Consider the following 20,604-nt stretch of genomic DNA (forward strand, 5'->3'; position numbering starts at 1 on the left):
CCGAAGCATTGGTAAAATTCTGAGTAACATGAAATTGAAACCATTTTAATTATGAGTTTCTTCTGATTATAAACATTTTAGCCTATATGTTAGGCCATATACCCATATTCAAATTGAAAATGTCATTCCATTTATTTTTACTAGTTGGCTAAACATCCTTTTTCAAATGTGATTTGTTCATTAGTAGTTTTTACTTCCATTATTGTTAAAAATTAAATTTTCAAATGGAAAGGGATAAATGGTCTGACCTGTGTCATTATATCTAACTTTTTATATGAGGACTTCACACACTGAATTAAATCTAAAAAGGCAAGGAAATTTGTATTGACGTCATATTTTTTACTTTAAAGCTGTCAAAGTCAGTAATAATTCCCCAATCTTATACGCATATCACCAATATAAATTACATTTATGTTCAAACCATTTCCTATAGAAAATTGGTACTTTGTTCACCCTTATCAGAAAGATTATCCAAGAACTTGTTTTCATACGGTTTTCTTCTGTCTGGAGTTTATTTTTCTTAATAAACAGTTTTCTGGCCAGTAAAAATACATGCCAAAAAGCATTATTTGTCTTTTTGGATAATGTCATCTTTTCATCTTCTATTCATTTTCAGATAGCTTGAACAATTTTCTATGTGGTAGAAGAACTCTATGAATCGATGTTATTTTCAAAGCTATCAATATCTATCATCGCCAAGCCTCCAGAAGCCTGACTCATAATCCCTTTTAACTTTGTTCACTTTTGACGTCATATAAAGGTGCAAAATAATTCAATTAATTCCCTGATAAAATTTTGCAGAAGATTTGGTAATGAGATTAACAAATGATTAACCATTGGAATAGTTAAGTTTTTCAGAACTGTTATTTTACCAATTGGTGTTGAGGATCACTTTTCCCAATGCTTTAAACAAGTTTAATCATTTCTGTTTTATTTTTAAAAAATTACCATTTTATCCAAATCCACTGTAAACTTTATGCCCAATGATGTAAATTCCATCGTTGTAATTTTAACCTGCGATGAAATGTTTCTGCACTGTACTTCTTGCTTCCTATCCAAACTGCTCTTGTTTTAGCAATGTTTCTGCACTGTACTTCTTGCTTCCTATCTAAACTGCTCTTGTTTTAGCAATGTTAAGTTTCAGTCTTGAAATCCTTGCAAAGAACTTCAGTACTTATTAGAGGATTCAAAAGAGCCTTCAAGAATTAAAGTAGTGTCATCTGGAAACTGACAGTAAATATTCTGTTTCCTTTAGTTTGATACCTTTAATTTTGTATTATTCTTTAACACATTAACCCCTGGAGCTTTTTGTCATTTTTGCCTGAAAATCAAGTAGGAAACACATTTTGAAAGCTATTTCTGAATAGACTCAAAAACACCAAATCCCCGGTCATCTTTCAATAACATACTGCCTAGTTGTGTTAGAAACATCGTTTTTCGTTGGCTATTTGACTTGCGCATGAGCAGAAGAGTAAAAGTTGGACTTCTTTTTCTTTCTTTTTTGTGCTAAACGGAGCCATTATTTTTGTATGGAGACCACTCTTTATTCCAAATGCCCATCTTATCCTACTTTTTGCAAAGGCTCATCTGTCTATTTGCAGTTCATACCGGTTTGCCTTAGATCTGAGACCAAAAAGCCTAAAATCCTAACACAAAATTGGATTCCGACCACGGGCGAATTTTGTGTAAAAAAAAAAGTCGGGTCCAAAAAATGAGGTTTTTCTATTTGTATTTTGTAGTGCAACTAGATACTCCAGATTATTTGGTATCATTATAGAGCTACATCTGTCTACCTTTCTATAATACCACCCACTTTAGTGTATCTTGCATGACCATGATGCTACAGAGCTCGGCAGTAGGCTATTACCTTCTGCCCCATAAAGTCGTCGCTAGGAGTTAATGTGTTATTAGTATGGACAATATTTCTTCACATAATAGAAAGATATTTGGGGATATTGGATCACCATGTTGACAACCTCTGGAAAGTTCAAAAACTGTGTCAGTATTATTTGATTGTTGTATGTATTACTACTTGTGTTATTTGCTGATCTTACCTGAATGAAAAATTAATTTATTATAAAATATATTATAATTGCAAATTTGTAATTTGATTAGTGCCAATTTATAATTGAAATAAAGAAAAATAATTGTATGATGTAAATTTACCCATCCTGTAATTTAAAACCATAATCTTTAGTGGATGTCCTTCCAGAGGACCGCTCCAGTGGCCTAGTGGTTAGAGCATTCGACTTGGATGCGGGAGGTCATGGATTCAATCCCCAGCTGAGTCGTACCAAAGACTTATAAAAATGGTGCTAACAGCTGCCTTGCTTGCACTCAGCATTAAGAGGTTGTTGTTGTGGGTTTTAATGCCATTTTTCAGCACAAGATAGGCTAATGGTGGAGGAAGAACCCGGGAAAACGCAAGAAAGAACCACTGACCCATGAGAAGCTACTGGCAGGGTTTCTCACATACCCACATTGGCTGAATCCAAAACTCGAACCCACACAGACAGAGGTGAGATGGCAGTGATCCGTAATGGAGAGCGCTTTAGACCACTCAGCCATGCGGGGCCCCAAGAGGTTAGTGTTAGGACTGGTCGGCCTGGTGTCAGGATAATGTGACTGGGTTGGACATCATGCTGCCACACTGCATGCATCATAGCAATATGACTGAAAAATTGTTAAAGCTACGTTAAAAATCCAAATCACACACACACACCATTCCAGAGAAATAATATAAGGATCAAACGTTTGTTTCATAAAAAGAGATAAAATTCTTTTATAGTTTAAAATTTTTTAGTTACTCATTAATAAGTTTTGCTGTTCGGTTGGATTCTCACATTAATAAAAAATAAAGATTGTCCTGCATTCATTTTTTGTTGTCCTGGGCTTCCAGTCAATGGATTTGTCTACCCCTTTATTTTAACAAATGATGGTTGATAACTAATGAATACAAAAGTAAAATGAGATCAAGATCTGGAACAGAAGATTCCATGGTGATACTAATTGCAGGTTAACCAGATATTCGCATGTTAATGTTTTCAGAAGTTTCTTGAGCATGTGATAAAACTTTATTTGCAATAAGTAAGTGTCAAAGGAAAATATGATTGTACAGTACAGTGCAGATGACACAGTTAAGGTGGAAAAACTATCTAGCAAATCAGATTATCTAATCTTTTCAGTGCTGCTAGTGCATTATAAAAAGTACTTCAGTTTTACTTTGTCCCATTCAAATATTGTCTCCCAGATTTTTGGAGTGTAGGGTACACTGTCTGCTGCCCTTGGGATCTTAGGTGCAAGATTGCTATAGTTACCATGACTGAATTGTCATTAGGCCTTTCAAAGATGTCTGCTTATAAGAATGTCTCAAATGAATTGGAGCTGAAAAGTCAACATACCAGCTGATCACATGTCAATTGGTTAAAGTTTTTAGATGGAGGACAAACATAATATCATGTATTTTGTCTTTGGATAGATGTCAGACTTTAGATTTACCAGTGTACCTAGAAACTTGTTGAGAATGATGGAGAACAACATAAAAGGTCAATGCCACTGCATTACTCATTTTTAACTTTGGTAAGTTGTTACATGTCTAGATCTTGTTTCCATGAGTGGATTGTTGTCGCTATCTGGCACATAAATTTAACAGAGAAGATCATACATTCACTTGCATTGATATTGTCCAAGGTGAGGATCATAAAGGTTGCAGTTGCATGTGGTAATTTATTACTAAGGCAAAGGTGTCATGTTTGCTGCAGAGATGAGATGTTTTTATTTTTTATTTCAGCATTGACAAAGTACCAAAGATCACCTCCCCTGTTCTTGTGATTCATGGCACAGAAGATGAAGTCATTGATTTCTCACACGGCCTGGCTATATATGAACGTTGTCCACGTACTGTAGAGCCCCTGTGGGTTGAGGGGGCAGGGCACAATGATGTAGAATTGTATGGACAGTATCTTGAGAGACTGAAGCAGTTCATCAATGTGGAGTTAGCAGTGAACTGACAATTACTGGAGGAGCTGATGGAAGAATCCCCTGCTACTGAAACACAAGTTTTCATTCCCGAGAGGGAGACACTGTTATGATATAACTAGCCATCTAGATATACATGCAGGAAAAGACCATAAGAAAAGTCCTTAGACTTAGTGCTGGTTGTTTAAAGCTGCTGTTCTATTATAGTCTGAATTTTTTTTCCTTATATTCAGATTTTGAAGCATATGTCTGATACCTCTTCTGTTGGTTATGAAATTTTGACAGATTATGAGTCGCCAAACAGTACAATGAAGTGTTATCCATATATCTTGAATTTAACAATATTACTGTTTTTCATAACATTTTAGAGCTTGGTGTGTTTTCCTCCTTATTTTCACCAGTCCCAAGTTGCTGTTAATACCCAGTGTAGAGTTTTGTTGATGTATTAAAAACTTATAAAATCTCATTTTGAGGAGAAATTTTAAAAATGATGGTACAGCTTTGGCCAGTATGAAAAAGAAATACAAATTGTGTTATAATGCTTTAGTTAGAAACTTTTTAAATATAGCTCCATTGACATTGTTGGAAAGGCTTTCAAGATGCTTATTTTGTGAATACACGGAATTATGATCAGAGGCCATTCTGATGGTCTGAAGTAAAAGGCTATATTTTTCTTTTTGTTCCCGTTTTAGAGCTATTGATTTTGCATGCTATTTTTACTCAAAGATAAGCTCATGCTTGATGATAAGCCCACTTCCCATTTTTAACAAATTTTGGCCAAAAAGTGTCCTATGATATCTTCTTATTCCAAAAATATAACACATCATACACTGATTTCAGACTGTGGAGTAGCTATGAACTAATGAAAAAAAAAATAGAAAAAGTTTAATTTAGTGCTACGATATCCTTAAATGTTTTATGTAACACAGACATTGTTGACCAGTTTTCATTCTGACCCAGCATATGTGGTTGCTAACAATATCAACCTACTATTCTGTTCAGATTGAAGGAGCATCAGCTGTAAGGTTCAGCTGGTGATTAAGAGAGGGCAATATTAGTTGCCTATCGATGTGACTGGTATAAATTATGGCAGTATATCTACACAGTGCAATGGCCTTCAGTTTATGAAAATTTCATATTAAAGATTAGGGCCTGTAATCTTTAAACATGTCGAAATCTTATTTCTGGTCGAATATGGATGCTTAGAATTTGCAGGAACATGCACTGTGATATTTTATTGGTGTCAAGAGCCATAAATTTCATGCAAGTTCTATATGAGACTGTCAAAATTTGAAGCACATGTTACTTTATATAATTTCAATAATATTTAATAAGAAGATAATGCAAAAGACATACTCCAGTCTCAAAATTTGATGATGAAATTTGCTTAGTCAAAATTCATTGTGTTTCTGTATCCTTTGTAAAAAGATATAAATCGGGGAAAATGCTTCCAACAGGTAATTGACATATGATCTGACAGCAGCTCTTTACAATGCCTATGTGCATCCTGGTCAGTAATCTTTGTGTCTAATACATTATTATATACTCGCTTTTTTAAGTCAGGTTCACCTACAAACAAGATTGACCCTGATTGGCCTTCACATACAGACAGATCATGTGTTTCTTGTGTGTTCTACATATTACTCCTTACAAACTGCATAGACCTGGATCTGCTGCTGCACTATGTGATGGTAGATCTGGGACTCAGCAGTTTTCATTTGGACTCTACGAGTAAGTGAATCTCTATGGTAATAGAGTTTAGCAGCTGTATGTAAGCAAATGATAATATGAGGACTGGGTTACAGAATATTTGATTGCTCATTAACAAAAGACAATGCAGTAATAAAAATAGAATATATTTATTTTCTTTAGTTTCATGTATTGTCATAGTGATAGTAATGCATGCAATTTCTAGCCGGAACTAAACTTGAAAAAATTGCCAGTTAAGATAAAAAGCAAAATAAGTCACACATTTTTATGGAAGATTTTTAAAATGTATGTCAACTCGTGCATTTTGGGCAGATTTAGCAAGTGTACTTTCATTATCACGTTTCTGTGTCCTAATAGCTTTCACAGTTAAAGCTGAAAATTCATTGAATTTCATCAGTAGGTGCATATAAATAGATTTAAATTTTGTTTTATTGTTTTTCATATGTCTCACTAAAAGATTTTGATGTATGCTGCTATCTGTATGGTTTTGTCGACTAGGATCGCTCAGATCGTCTTTCAGCAGCTAGCAGAATGTTTACGGTTTTATTCTGTTCTTTTGATCTGATTCACTATGGCCATTGGTAGTTTTAATTATACAGATTCATTTATATATACACATTACAAGATGGCATTTCAGAAAATACTTCCTCTGTCAGCATCACTTTTACTGCACTGCTGTTTTATTATGCTTGGGGCTGACTAGGGTTGTCATTTATCTGGTTTTTTAGCTAGTCTGTCCTGTTGTTAATATGATCAGTTCTGCATGCTTGCAAAGGAGTGCCTGACATTCTATGATTTCTGTAAGTGGCCACTCTGTGGCTGACTGGTCATAGGCTATAATAGAGTAAACCTTATGCAATCACTTGTGGTAAAATGATATCTGAAGACAGACTGCTGCTTAATAGAACTTCATTTTTGCAACATATTACTGTGTAAACTCTTAATGAAAACTTATCTGTTTATGGCAGATCATTAATAGGGGTGACCATAATGGCCAGTTGTACCATAGTTGTCATGTGGTCTCCATAACAGTTGCTACTGTTCACCTGGTTTGGAGGCTAACCCCTCTGGCTTCATGAGAGTTGCTTTAGAGCAGAAAGAAATCTCTCTAGACCTATTTTGTTCTCATGAAAACTTGGTCTTTGCTTTTATTCTATGATACAAAATTGTTTTACCAGTTTTTGTCTGTCAAAAGAATGACTTGTGGTCAAATGTAATGTGGAAGAATTTACTTTATTTACATGTGAATATTATTCTTTCTTAAGGCAACATATAAAAAGTTACCATCTATACTTACTGGTAAGTCAAGTCAACTGCCAATTACACAGAACAGGATCTGTTATCACATAATGCACTGGCCGATCTGGGCCTATGTATTTTTTTAGGAGTAGTTAATAGAATTAACAATATAGACCCAAATCTGCCATTTCATGATGCACTGGCAGCTGAGGGACTGTCTTGTTTTGAAGTTGGACTTCACTTATAAGCAAGTATATATGGTAGATGGCATGAGAATTTTGTTGGAGGTAGAGTGGGGTGCGCCTAATATAACAAATGAGCATGCTTTAGACATAAGCTATATGCATGCCATTAAAACATGCGGTGACAATTCTTGGTATGTTTATGATGGTAATATTGTTTGTTCCTGTATGTCTTGTTCATACCAGCCTCTCCTTAGGGATGATAGTGGGATTTTTTCATGAACTCCTTCGCTAAACATAGTTTTTAAGATCAGAAAAATCTAATTTTCCATCTATTTTTTCAAAATGTTAACACTAATCTGTATTTGACATTTTATTATTATATAAAATAATGTTGAACACGTGTTTCGTGTCATTTCATTGTAGAATATGTGACATTGTGAAATATGTTGTATGATTATACTAGCATTATCACGGATCAGGATCTTTTTTCTTTTGTTCACTGTATGTATCATGTATGCACATTTGAATTGGATATTTCATGTTTGTAATGATACTATTGGGAGTAAAGAGTACACCCATAAAGTAAAAATGCACTGTAGATAGGTAGATGTTGACATTGGTTCACAAGATTATAGAATACACTATCCCATTTTTATATTTATTCATACATTTGTGCTCATTTGATATGTCCACAGTACACTGTATCTTGGATACTTTTTCAACTACTTTGATAAAATGTGGTATGTTGAAGCATCACAGGTAGAGTAAACCAACCACATATAACTAGGTCATTTTGACCTCATTTGCATACTTTTCTTGAGTGATTTTCATATTTTATTTGATTGTTAAGCCCTTCATATCTTAGACCCTAATGAAAATTAACATGTGGCTGCATATCAAGTAAATTATATCATCCGTACCAAAACTTTTTAGTTTAAATCATTTATTATTTTCTAAATGATTTAGACCCCATTTCACCTACATATGAAAATTGGTATGTCTATGCACCTCGAAGAATAACTCATCCTTACAAAATAAGTTTTTTTTTAACCACATTTACATGTTGGAATGATTTGTGTATATTCCTTAATATCTTTGACACTAATTCACCTACACTTAAAAAAATTTGTATGTGGATGTATCTCAGTGATTCTAATAAAAATATATAAAACCTCTGCTGCCATGACCTAAATTGCATGCTTGAGAGACCAGTATATGTTCAGCTCTTCACAAATTTCAGCCACACTATCTTGGACTGTCTTATATACAGATGAAAATTAATATTTGGATGCATCTTGGTGACAGCAAGTCAATTATTAAAATGATTTTCCTGTCTCAGTGACATTTATATTTTTAATAATTTGTTTCTCTCTATCCTAGAGTCTTACATCTAGGCTAATCAAACTTTATTTTGAACCTATACTGATGAAACTTTGTTTTTAATGCATGGTAATTTGAAGTAGATTTCAGTAATATTTCCTTAATCCGCATGGTGGCATAGTTATTAGCTAGACTCAACTAGTGGGTAATGGATGCAAATTCTTTATAAAGCCGACTCTTCAGGGCATATCTTTTGGGATGTCTCAGAACTCCCATTGCTCAGCTTCAGTCCGTCATACCAATCACTGCATTGTCAGCTACTCCAAATGACTTGTGTAGCGAGGAGATTTGTGTTTGCAGATAATTTCATTTTTTCTTTGTGAACATATTTGTTTGTTCTGAACATTATTTTGTATTAATGGTTTATTCTTCAACATGAGAAAGTGTTCCAGATCACCAAACACAGTAAAACTTGTTTCAGGCCACGGACATTTTTTGCATTAGAAATTAACCAATAGTTGTGCATTTTGTTTTAATTGGGTAGGTATCTAACAGTTGCAGGCCTGTTACTGTAAAAATTTATTAGCACATTCTTTGTTGGCTGGTAGTGTATATAGGTAACAGTTATCAACTTGAAATGATCAATTTATTAATTGGTCTGTACAGTACCTTGATTTTGAAGTGATCAGAGAATGATGTTTTTATAACATTTCCAAGATCTTTGATATTATTTATATTAGAACCTTTGTATTATCCAACCAGAAATTGTTAGTTAGGGTCAGAGGTTAAATGGATAGTACTGTATATATTAACTTGTGTTGGTCCAATTGAAAACAACAAAGACCCTGATCTGCAGGTGCATAATGTGTCAGCAGATCAAGATCTACATTCTTTGTTCTTGTTATTACGTCTAACATGTATAGACTTAGATCTACCTGTGCATTGTGTGATGGCAGAATTTTGAACAGTGTACTCTTGCATACCGCTTATAAGTGTGTGTATATGGCCTTCAGGTGTATTTGAGTGTCCTTGAGCTAGAAAATGAAAGTCGTCATCAAATACAATACCTAATGGTGGGAATTTGTATTCATGTTCGATCATTTGGATGAGCAATTAGGATCTTTCTAACTGATGTTTGATCTTGCCAGAAATGGACCTTGTAGAGAAAAGTAACTAGTGGAGTGTACAGTAGCACTTCTGTGACTGTTTTGATAGTGTGTGTGTACTGTGCTCTTTGCTCCTGAGATATTTTATTTCCCTACATGTTGAAACCAAAAAAAACTATGTAAAATAAAAAAGTACAAACATATCAGCAGTTGTAACCCAGTTTTTTGTGTTACTATCATTGATCCATCATACATTAAGTGGGATAAGGTCATATACTTGGAGGTGATTGTAATATTTGGTTATACGGATGCAATGAACCTTTTTAATTCACTCTGTTGTATTAATGTCAGTAGTTGGTGTGGTTTATGATGATAATTTGGGTGTGTTTTGTAATATTGTCATCGGTTCAAGTAATGACATTACTGTGAGTTCCATTTCATGAATTTGACTGCTTGAACATGTATTGTATAAAAATTATTTGAAGTAGATCTGAAGTAGAAATCTTTATTAAACTGCAGTTCAGAGTGTTGTGACTTTGATGAAAGCCTACCTCCATAACCAGTACCCAGTACTTTGTCCAGTTTGGAGTAGTTACCTCCTTGTCCAGCATTTCAGTTTAAGTCACTGTTTAAGATGCATAGGTTATCAACTTGGAATACCTTCCATTCTTGTCACCTTTTTCTATCAATCATGGTAAATCATTTAGACTACTTTCCAACTGTATATGTGGCAAAATAAGAACTGATCCCAGAAATGAATTCGTGAGAGTCAGCTGTTAAATTAGCCCTTCATACATTGAATATCATTCAGGTCTAACCCAGGGTGGCAGGATTACATGGACTTGATGTGGACAATAGTTATTGTTGCTATAATGTATCAAAGTCAAACTAAATTGTCCAATTCTGTAATAATGCTAAAACATTCTGTTTTGACACCATGATAAAAAAGATATGTGCAAATGCAAGTTTTTCAAATCTTTAGTTTAATTCATCAGTGTCCTTCACAGTTCAATATCTTTTGCCGTCCACATTGGCAGGGCTGTGACATCAGCTAGGTCAGTCATGGAAGCTGTCATAAATGATTTCAACACATTTCTTTTCTTCCAGAAAAACAATGTACTCTGGTCATTTATGTTCACTGTATACCCGACATTGTTTTTGTCCATTATCATCATCTTGGAAAATGAAATGGCAGTCTATTTTCATAAACTATGGAATATATCTTGCAGAGATTCATTTTCTAGATCCATATGTAATAGACAAGTATGTAATATTGGTATCTTAAGAAATTTAATTTCTGTTCTCTTCTCTTTTGGCAAGTGTTTGTGCATATTCAAGAGCCTGTCAGTTTGTAGTTAATATTTCTAATTGACATTCAGTTTGTAGTTAATATTTCTAATTGACATTAAGTTTGACAGTTACTACTGTTAGCAGCTTTTTGAAGTTTGAAATATGGATTACAGTTTGCTTAGTTATGCTTATTTATTGCATGTAACTATTTGTTACAAGTCTCCATTACAATTAATGTTTATCATTATATATATATATATATATATATATATATTATAATTGTGGATACATGAATAATGCACTGCACATGATGTGGCAGTAATCACATTGCCTGAAAGAGATGATTTAAATGTTTTCCAGATATAGGTCACAGTCAGAGTTCATGCAAATGAATAAAGTCAAATGATGGTTAAAATGGCTTTAAATTCAGATGTAGGATATTGTGCAATATTCAGTTCTTTAAATTTAAGAAACTGAAGAATACATTATTTTACTCTCCTCAAACTTATTTTGTTATGTCTCTTAGATCTTCAACATGTATGTTGATTGTTGTTATTTAAGGTAGTGCAAGTCAAGATGACCTTGTTAGTGAAAAAATAGGCTCTTATGTGTGTAATGTCACCAACTGACTTTCATGTAAATCATTATCTAATTTACCTTGATTTAGCTGATCAGTAATTTATGGCAATATAAATTGGTTAACTTACATTCTTGACCTCTGTAACACTGTGCACTCTATTTTTATTGATTAAAATAATTTAGTTGGTTTTTTAACTTTGTGGAAAGCTTTGTAATGATTTGGTTTGTTGTGTTTTGCATAGTTATCTGTGAAATGTACATTTTCCAGTAAATTTGTGAAATGTACATTCCGGACACATATAGGCAAATTTTTCTGTATGCATTTATTTCAGTTCTTATTCTGTATCTAATATGTTGTGCTAAACTCTTGAAGCAAGAAATTGATTAATAAATCTCCACTGAAAAATGGGTGTTGTTGGTGTAATTGATAACTAGCAGTATACAACTTAGTCTAAATTTATCTTTTTACCTTAATCCCATTTTTAAAGCACAGAGTTTTAACAAATGTTGCAGATAATTTTGGCAAACATTTTTCCTTAGTTTGGTGATGTAGGATGCAGAAACCTATTTGAAATGCTGCAGTCCTTTATTTTACTTTTTTGTCAGTTCACATTTTTAGAATGGAAGTATGTAATGGCTTAGCTTGGACTGAGCTGTTTATACAAGTACTTTTTTCTATACAGAAATCTGTTAATGTCTGAGTGGAAGAGTATCCATTTTTTATCTCTCCATCCAGCTCTGGATAGAGCATTGGTTGCAGATTTTTATACACCTATAGGAACTGAGTTATAATAATCCTTATGTCCATCCATCTGTCCTTCTGTTCAATAGACAATCTTGTTAGCACAACTAGTCTCATGGTTTTTAGCTCACATAACTGTAAGGCAAAGGGAATTTATGGCATGACCCTATGTCTGTTGTTTGCCATCCATTGTATTCACGAACAATTGCTATAGATGCTTCCCGATAACGTCACTTGCAGTCGATATTCTGCCCATTATACAATGGGCAACCTGGCAGTTTCTCCTATATGCGATCACCAAAATTTACCATTTTTAACAAGGCACACTGAAGCAAAGTCAACTTATAAATCACAAATATAGATACTAACAAAAAGCTTGATTTGGTTTCTGGTTATGTAATTTTTGGAAAACTATCTTGAGATTAAGTGAATTTATTTCAACTTCTAAATGCCATATAAAGTCAACAGCAAATCTGCCAGCTAACCACAAATATGACAGCTAATGATGTCATTCGGGAATTATATATTTTAAACTTATCCAAAGCTACTGGACCAATTGGAACAGATTTAGCATGGAACATTTTGGTATGAGTGGCTCTCAAATCTGTACAAAAGAGGTCAGTTTGCCTTTAAATATGGCCACCATTACAAAATTTTCAAAACCCTTTAAATGACTTGTGAGAGCTATTCCACTACCCCACGGACAGCAAAATAAAAAAACTTCCATGCATGGTCATCAATAAACAATAATCTATTCTGTGCCATGTCATATCAAAAGATGCATGGCCATGGGTGTCCAAAATTCACTGCCATGACTGGTGGTGGTAGAAAAAAATCACTTCTATGGGTGGTCACCCATTTTTGAATGTGCCTTCCCCCCAGGGGTATGTTTAAATGGAATAGCCCTGAGCAGAATTTGATCAACTTTGAGAGCTTCCTGGCAGTAAGACCATTATTGGTCTATTGACCTCAGGGATCATAGGTCTCAGTGAGAGGCCAATAAGCTCTTAATAGTTTGGGTGAATTACATCAAAAGATGGTGGATGCTGCAATATCAGCTGAGCCCCTTAATGGGCAGAGGGAATAACCTTTTCCAACCTTTCCTCTACCTTAGCAACTGCTAAATGCAATATCAGTGACCTAACTTGGCAAAAAAGTCAGTCTTGATCGTCCTTGTAAAGACACGATTGAGACTTGATTTTTATCGAGGATGGAAGCAGTGATGGAATTCTTTAGAATTATAGGTTTGAAAAAGAAAGGAAACAAAACTAATTTATGTTCGTCATGTTGTTCCCACTTGACAACATAATGCAGGTCAGCAAAAAAATGTTAGAATTTTTATTCTGTACATTGAAATGACTTTACATGCCAATTTATAGGAATATAATCAAACTTGTTTCATGTGATACATTTTGTGGTTTGTGCAAGATCATCTCTTTTGACTTAGATGTTTTGGAGAGTCTTGAAAGAGAAACATCTTTAGATTTAGAAAATGCGTGTTTTACAATCTAAAATGTTCCTTTATTCCATTCAGTAATGGTCATATGTGAACCTTGAAAAAATTAGTTTCATCCTGGAAAACCCTTGGAAATTTATCGTTAGAAAAGCATGGGAACCATGTACAAATTCATTTGGAAAGATCTAGGTGGCTTTCTTGTTAGGTCTCTAAATGCTGGATATGATGTGCAACATTTTTCAGAATTTCAGTTGTTGGGAATCATTACTTGCATTTCTGTAGGAAGATAAAAACAAACAATTCATTAAAAATTGAAGACCAATTTCATTATTTAATGTAGATTACAAGATTGCTTCGGCATCATTTGCTTATAGGGTAAAAAATTCCTCAGTTTTATTATTAGCGACAATCAAAATGGTTTTATGAAAGTGAGATTCATTGGTGAAATTTTGTTTGACTTGATGCAGTGTCTTGAGGAATCTGGTATTCTCTTACTGATAGACTTCAAAAAAGCTTTTGAAACAGTTGAATGGGACTTATTTAACTTAGAGGATGCAGTGTCTTGAGGAATCTGGTATTCTCTTACTGATAGACTTCGAAAAAGCTTTTGAAACAGTTGAATGGGACTTATTTAACTTAGAGGATGCAGTGTCTTGAGGAATCTGGTATTCTCTTACTGATAGACTTCGAAAAAGCTTTTGAAACAGTTGAATGGGACTTATTTAACTTAGAGGATGCAGTGTCTTGAGGAATCTGGTATTCTCTTACTGATAGACTTCGAAAAAGCTTTTGAAACAGTTGAATGGGACTTATTTAACTTAGAGGATGCAGTGTCTTGAGGAATCTGGTATTCTCTTACTGATAGACTTCGAAAAAGCTTTTGAAACAGTTGAATGGGACTTATTTAACTTAGAGGATGCAGTGTCTTGAGGAATCTGGTATTCTCTTACTGATAGACTTCAAAAAAGCTTTTGAAACAGCTGAATGGGACTTATTTAACTTAGAGGATGCAGTGTCTTGAGGAATCTGGTATTCTCTTACTGATAGACTTCGAAAAAGCTTTTGAAACAGCTGAATGGGACTTATTTAACTTAGAGGATGCAGTGTCTTGAGGAATCTGGTATTCTCTTACTGATAGACTTCAAAAAAGCTTTTGAAACAGTTGAATGGGACTTATTTAACTTAGAGGATGCAGTGTCTTGAGGAATCTGGTATTCTCTTACTGATAGACTTCAAAAAAGCTTTTGAAACAGTTGAATGGGACTTATTTAACTTAGAGGATGCAGTGTCTTGAGGAATCTGGTATTCTCTTACTGATAGACTTCGAAAAAGCTTTTGAAACAGTTGAATGGGACTTATTTAACTTAGGGGAATCAATGTCAGTGGTTGAGAGTATTCTGCAATAAATAAAATTGTAGTGATTAATAATGGTAATTTCTCCCCATTTTTCAATTTGGTGAGAAGCTGTCACCAGGAGACCCTTTAGCACCCTACTGATTTATGATAGGAATTGAACTTCTTGCATTAGAACTTTTTCAAAAATCACAAATATTACAGGCATTTTCCATAAAGATATGAGTTGAAATTAGGGCCATATGCTGATGACACTTTTTTTAAAAGCAAGTATCTTTTGACCTTGAAAACAACCATGCAGATTTTAAACAACTTTGCTTTGGTATCAGCCTGCACTGCAATGATTTTAAATCATAAGCATTTTAGACTGGAAATTAAAAAAACTTTCTAATGAAAAAATATGCCCCCCCCCCCCTGCCCAAGATTGATATTAACTGGTCAATTGCCAATTTTAGATTACTGTGAGTAGATTTATTTTTGATTCTGAAGGATATGGTTAAACTTAATTATTTTTCGAAGTTGACAGAAGTAAAAAATTGCTCAGCTGGTGGAGCATAAGAAATTTGTCCGTTATTGAAAAAATTACTTTGATAAAATCCTTGATTTTGCCAGAATATATCTATCTTTTTGCTGCTCTATCAAGTCCTCCACAACATATAGAAAAAGAACTGAATACATTATTTTTCAAGCTTACATGGGGTGACAAAACTGAGGGTAAAATGAAATTATTATTGCTCTCTTTAAGGAAGTGGGGGTAAATATGAGCCACTTGTATTAATTCATGTGTTATGTAAAACTTTCCTGGATTAGGCCCCTTGTATGGAACAAAGAGGACTCACAGTTCTAATTCAGTTCCCATAGTAAACCTATGCAAACACCATGATATTAAAAAATCAGGATGGAAAATAAAATTGTTTTAAGTGATCATGATCAAACCTATATTTATCAGTACAGATGAAACCTGGATGTCAGCTTCTGTGTAGAGGAAAGGATAAGAGCCACTGCATTTTCTGGACCTGCATGTGTTTGAAACAGGTGCTTTCAGTTCCGCACCAAAGAGTCAGGTGCTAATTTTAGTAATGAGTGTTCCAAACTCAGGACTGTTAAAGGGCTGAAATTCCATCAATAAAACAATGTCTCTATTTTTTTCACTTACAACTAGGATAAGCTCTCAGAGATTCTTTTTCCAACAACATAACTTAACATTTTTAACCAATTATTGTCAGCGAACCCATATATACTCTATTTTAGGTTCACCCATTTCCAGGCTGGTTCCCATTTTTCCATACCATTAGTACCGTGTGTCCTATATTCACCCTTGATTTTCCTGACAGCCCTAGGAATAGTAGTTCAATACATAAATAAGCAATGTGCATAGTCCTGCTTGTCAAAAGATTACATTTGTGAATATTACATTATACTGCAAGTTCATCTTCACCTAAAGACCAATGATGCATTTCAGGCAACATTTAAATAGCTGTCTTATAAGAATCATCTTTTTTAATATCACCATTTATCGCTCTTCAATTAAATGCTGAAAAATATTACCAGCCTTGTCATATATAATTAATGAGTAAAAGGTCAAGGTGACCATCTATATGTACATGTTATTACAGAAAAAGAGATTTAAATGACAAAAATTACCTAAAATCCCCCCCTCGATATATAATTTATAACTAAAGTAAAGTAGACATAAGTCCATTAAAATGCAAAATATGAACTTTCAAAACACTCGCTGAAAGAAATTTGAGGAATGCAAAGTCAGAGAGGTCTTCACCATTAAGCACAGTGGAAAAGAGCTCTGTGATCATATCTGAATCACTATGTTTCAAAACACAATTAGGAAATATCATATTGCTTACTGTAATTACTCTATAAATGGTAAATTGTATAAATTGTATATATGCATCACTTAGATAGAAACCAAAGTGCTAAAAACTCCACCTACCATAGATAAATCTACACACTGTTCACCCCTTCTTGGCAACAGTTGATATATCTGAATACGCATTTAATATCGTACCTAAAGTTACTGTGGTTTACAAAATGTATTAATTTTGCTTGTTATCCACAAATAGAACCATGTGATTGTATTCATAGCAAAGTAAACTGCACCTGCATATGTGGAGACACTGTATTGCTGTGGCTGTCTATAGGACTCATGGTACTAATTCAGTTCCCATAGTAAACCTATGCAAACACCATGATATTAAAAATTCAATAACTTAAAATTCTTTGAGTGCTCATGATCAAACCTATATTTATCAGTATAAATGAATCCTGGATGTCAGCTTCTTTGTAGAGGAAAGGATAAGAGCCACAGCATTTTCTGGACCTGCATGTGTTTGAAACATGTGCCTTCAATTCTGCACCAACGAGTCAGGTGCTAATTTTAGTAATGAGTGTTCCAAACTCAAGACTGTTAAAGGACTGAAATTCCATCAATAGAACAATGTCTCTATTTTTTCACTTACAACTAGGATAAGCTCTCAAAAGATTAGTTTTCTTACAACATAACTTACATTATTAACCAATCATGGTCAGCCTAACCCATATATACTCTATTTTATGTTCACCCATTTCCAGGCTGGTTACCATTTTTCCATATCATTAGTACCATGTGTCCAAGACGATTTCTGGCAAAAACTGGTTTCTGAACAAATATTTTGAAAATCTGGAGATATGCTGTTATTAAAATTAGGAAACACCAAACTAATAGAAATTACTTGTACAACTAAAAATATCAATTGTCATTTAGGAATATGTGACTTAAGATATTAATTTAGTAACTATATACAATTTTAAACCATACAAAAGGTGGAAACAAATGGTGTTGTACTTATTAAACATCCTTATATTGCACAAGGATCTCTATTAAATTTTGATGAAACACAAACTAATAATTTTATACAGTAGTTTGCTCTTATTTAAAAAATTTCAGTGAAGTGAAAAATTAAAAGTTTTTGAAAATGGAAATACTTTCCATGAATACTCAACAAAACTTGGCTCATTAAGGCAAGAGCAATGAAATACATTTATTTATACATATCTAATAATAACCAAGATACAATAGCTAAATGGTAAATATGCAATGTGGTCCAGGCAGCTAGAATTGCACATTGGTGTGAATGAATGGACCAACCCTTTTGTTTTTGCTAAACTTTGTACAAAAGACAAAACTGATCAGCTTTTAATTTTAAATTTCTACATAGAAATATTGCCACAAACCAGTTTTTGAAAATAATTAAGCAGAGATAAATACACATTATTTAAGGAGGTAACAGAACAAATAAAGCACTTATTCTATGACTATTCATGTACTGAACATTTTTGTAAATTATTTGTAGAATGGATCCAAACTTACAATCCAAATTTTAAAATACATAAAAGATGTCTTTATAGAAAATAAAAATTGATGATCTTATCAACTAATTTTGCTCTCAAAATGTTATATACAGATCACGTTGTGCATCAAAATTCACAAATCTCACCTGTTATATAAAGCTGCTTCATCATACAAAAGGCTGGAAAAATGTTGCCAAAGTGAAGAAGTGATGAGGTTAAGAAAAAATGGACCCTTTTGTCAACTTTTGGTTTGATTTCTTGGTTTTTCTTTACTTTCACATCAAACAGGCAATGTGGGGTTGTAAATAAGTGGTTCTTTTTATACAACATTTGTGAGTGCATTTGTCTGTGTGAATGTGTGTGTTGGGTTTAAATAAATGAACATAAGTAAAAAATCAGGACGGAAAATAATTTTAAAGTAATGCCCCATACATCTGGTCAGATGGTGATGATGGGGAACAGGTAAAATCCTAACAACTTACGTCCAATAAAAAACAATTGTTTTTTCTTCTGTGTTCTTAAAAACCACTATCAAAACATAAAACTCTTGATAATTTGGGATTAAGAATTAACACCAGTGGCAGCAAACCAAACTTTTCAAAGCAGTTTCTTTCTTTTCCACATGTAAACCTTCCTGTTGAAATTGATTTTCACTTTCTCAACTGTCACAATATTTGACACATTGGTCAAAATGCAGAAAACTTTAAGTTAAATCTACCATTGTGAAATTGATGATACAGAGTCTATCTGTTGACCAGAATCTGATATCATGTGTACTTTGTACATGATGCATTGGCCCATTTATGTTCAGAAGGTGCAAGCACTCTTTTATGTTTTCAAAGCATATTGCTAACCACATGCAAGGTTAAGTTGCAACCCATGGATTTATCCATTACAGCCCAGATGTTTCCTCAATTAAACTACTAGAAGGGCAGTAAAGATCTACTTTGACATAATACCTTGTACCTGCTGAAAAAGTGGGACTGACCTGTTGTTTATTCAGTAGTTAATTAAATATATGAAACATAATTAGTCATTAACAATATGCTTTAGTTCCATTACCTCACTGGAATACTGAAAAGCACATGCAGAGACTTTTCTAAAATTCATGGAACTAATGTTTGATGCAGACATGGTAATTACATTCACATTAATATATCTGGTCAGTATGGAACAGTGTCCGGCAGTAGATAATACAGTACTTTTGTGATATAAACATAATGTTAGATATTTTGATGTATCAGCAAGGATTAGCAATATTCAATGATACAAGTGCATAAGAAAGGTGCAAACTGTGATTGATTTTCTATTTTCTTTAACTTCATTACTCTCAACATTTCTCTGATATTTCCAAATTTCATTTAATTGCTTAACAGTTTTCAAATGTTATAAATGGATGTAATATATGCTTTGGGAAGTAAATGACATGTGATATTTAATTTTTTATTAAAGCACCAGATGCAAAACATTAATATAGAGCTCTCAAGTTCATGAATCTTGGCATGCAAATTAAATCAAAATAATTTTTCCATTGTTCCTCATCTTTCATCAACTTGTCACGATATATATTGTTTGGACCTAAAAGCATTGTAGTTATTAAAACAAACGAGTAAAGCTTTATAATCATATATGCCAGACGATGTACGATTGTATGTGTGTTAAACAGAGCTGGGTACTGCAAACAATTTTCAAACATGTTATTTCTGAATATACAAATTATGGACCAACAATTCAATGTTCCTGGGCAGGGGCCTGTCACGGTCTTAAAAAACAAAATTCTGTCAATAGTTGGAAAAATATCCTGCTGCAATCACAATAAATAACATATCCAGTTTATTATTTCCAAAAAATTAACTTGAGATAAAAAATATCTCCGTTAAAAGAAAATTGCAGCCCCCCCCCATTAAATGGGTAGTACCATATAATAGATGAATTTACTATGCGTATGTTAATCGTCACATAAGTTGTGATCTAAAGACTGTGATGAATAATCTTAAACTATAGCCAAGACCATGTTTATGATATTGTGTTGACATTACAGAGCTTGACAATGAAGCCTACAACTTACAATGTACATTAACTTGAGTAGGTTGTCAGCACACAAGTGTTATTAATCAGAGTAAACATAAAATACACTTACCTGAGAAAGAGAAAATATTTAGTTGATATTAGAAATTATATAAAATTAAAACAAAAAACAACTGCTTTCCTGATGATATTGGGTTAACGCCAAAATCCTGTTTTTTTCCAAATGTTTGGATTTAACTTAAATATCTTTCACAACATCCCATTTGACAGGTG

The 20,604-nt window shown here is 33.5% G+C and overlaps 1 protein-coding gene across 1 annotated transcript in view; it reads left to right on the forward strand.

The window, feature by feature from the left end:
• LOC149801742 (alpha/beta hydrolase domain-containing protein 17B-like) overlaps positions 1 to 11,815 on the forward strand; it is a 32,150-nt gene extending 20,335 nt beyond the window's left edge. Inside the window, exon 2 of the mRNA XM_089956064.1 lies at positions 3,791 to 11,815. Coding sequence (XP_089812190.1) covers positions 3,791 to 4,010 — 220 coding nt within the window. The 3' untranslated portion in view covers positions 4,011 to 11,815. The remainder of the gene's footprint in view (positions 1 to 3,790) is intronic.
• Positions 11,816 to 20,604: the final 8,789 nt, after the last annotated feature.

This window comes from Sinohyriopsis cumingii, chromosome 4 (assembly GCF_028554795.1).
Source record: "Sinohyriopsis cumingii isolate HCF-2022 chromosome 4, ASM2855479v2, whole genome shotgun sequence".
NCBI lineage: Eukaryota > Metazoa > Mollusca > Bivalvia > Unionida > Unionidae > Sinohyriopsis > Sinohyriopsis cumingii.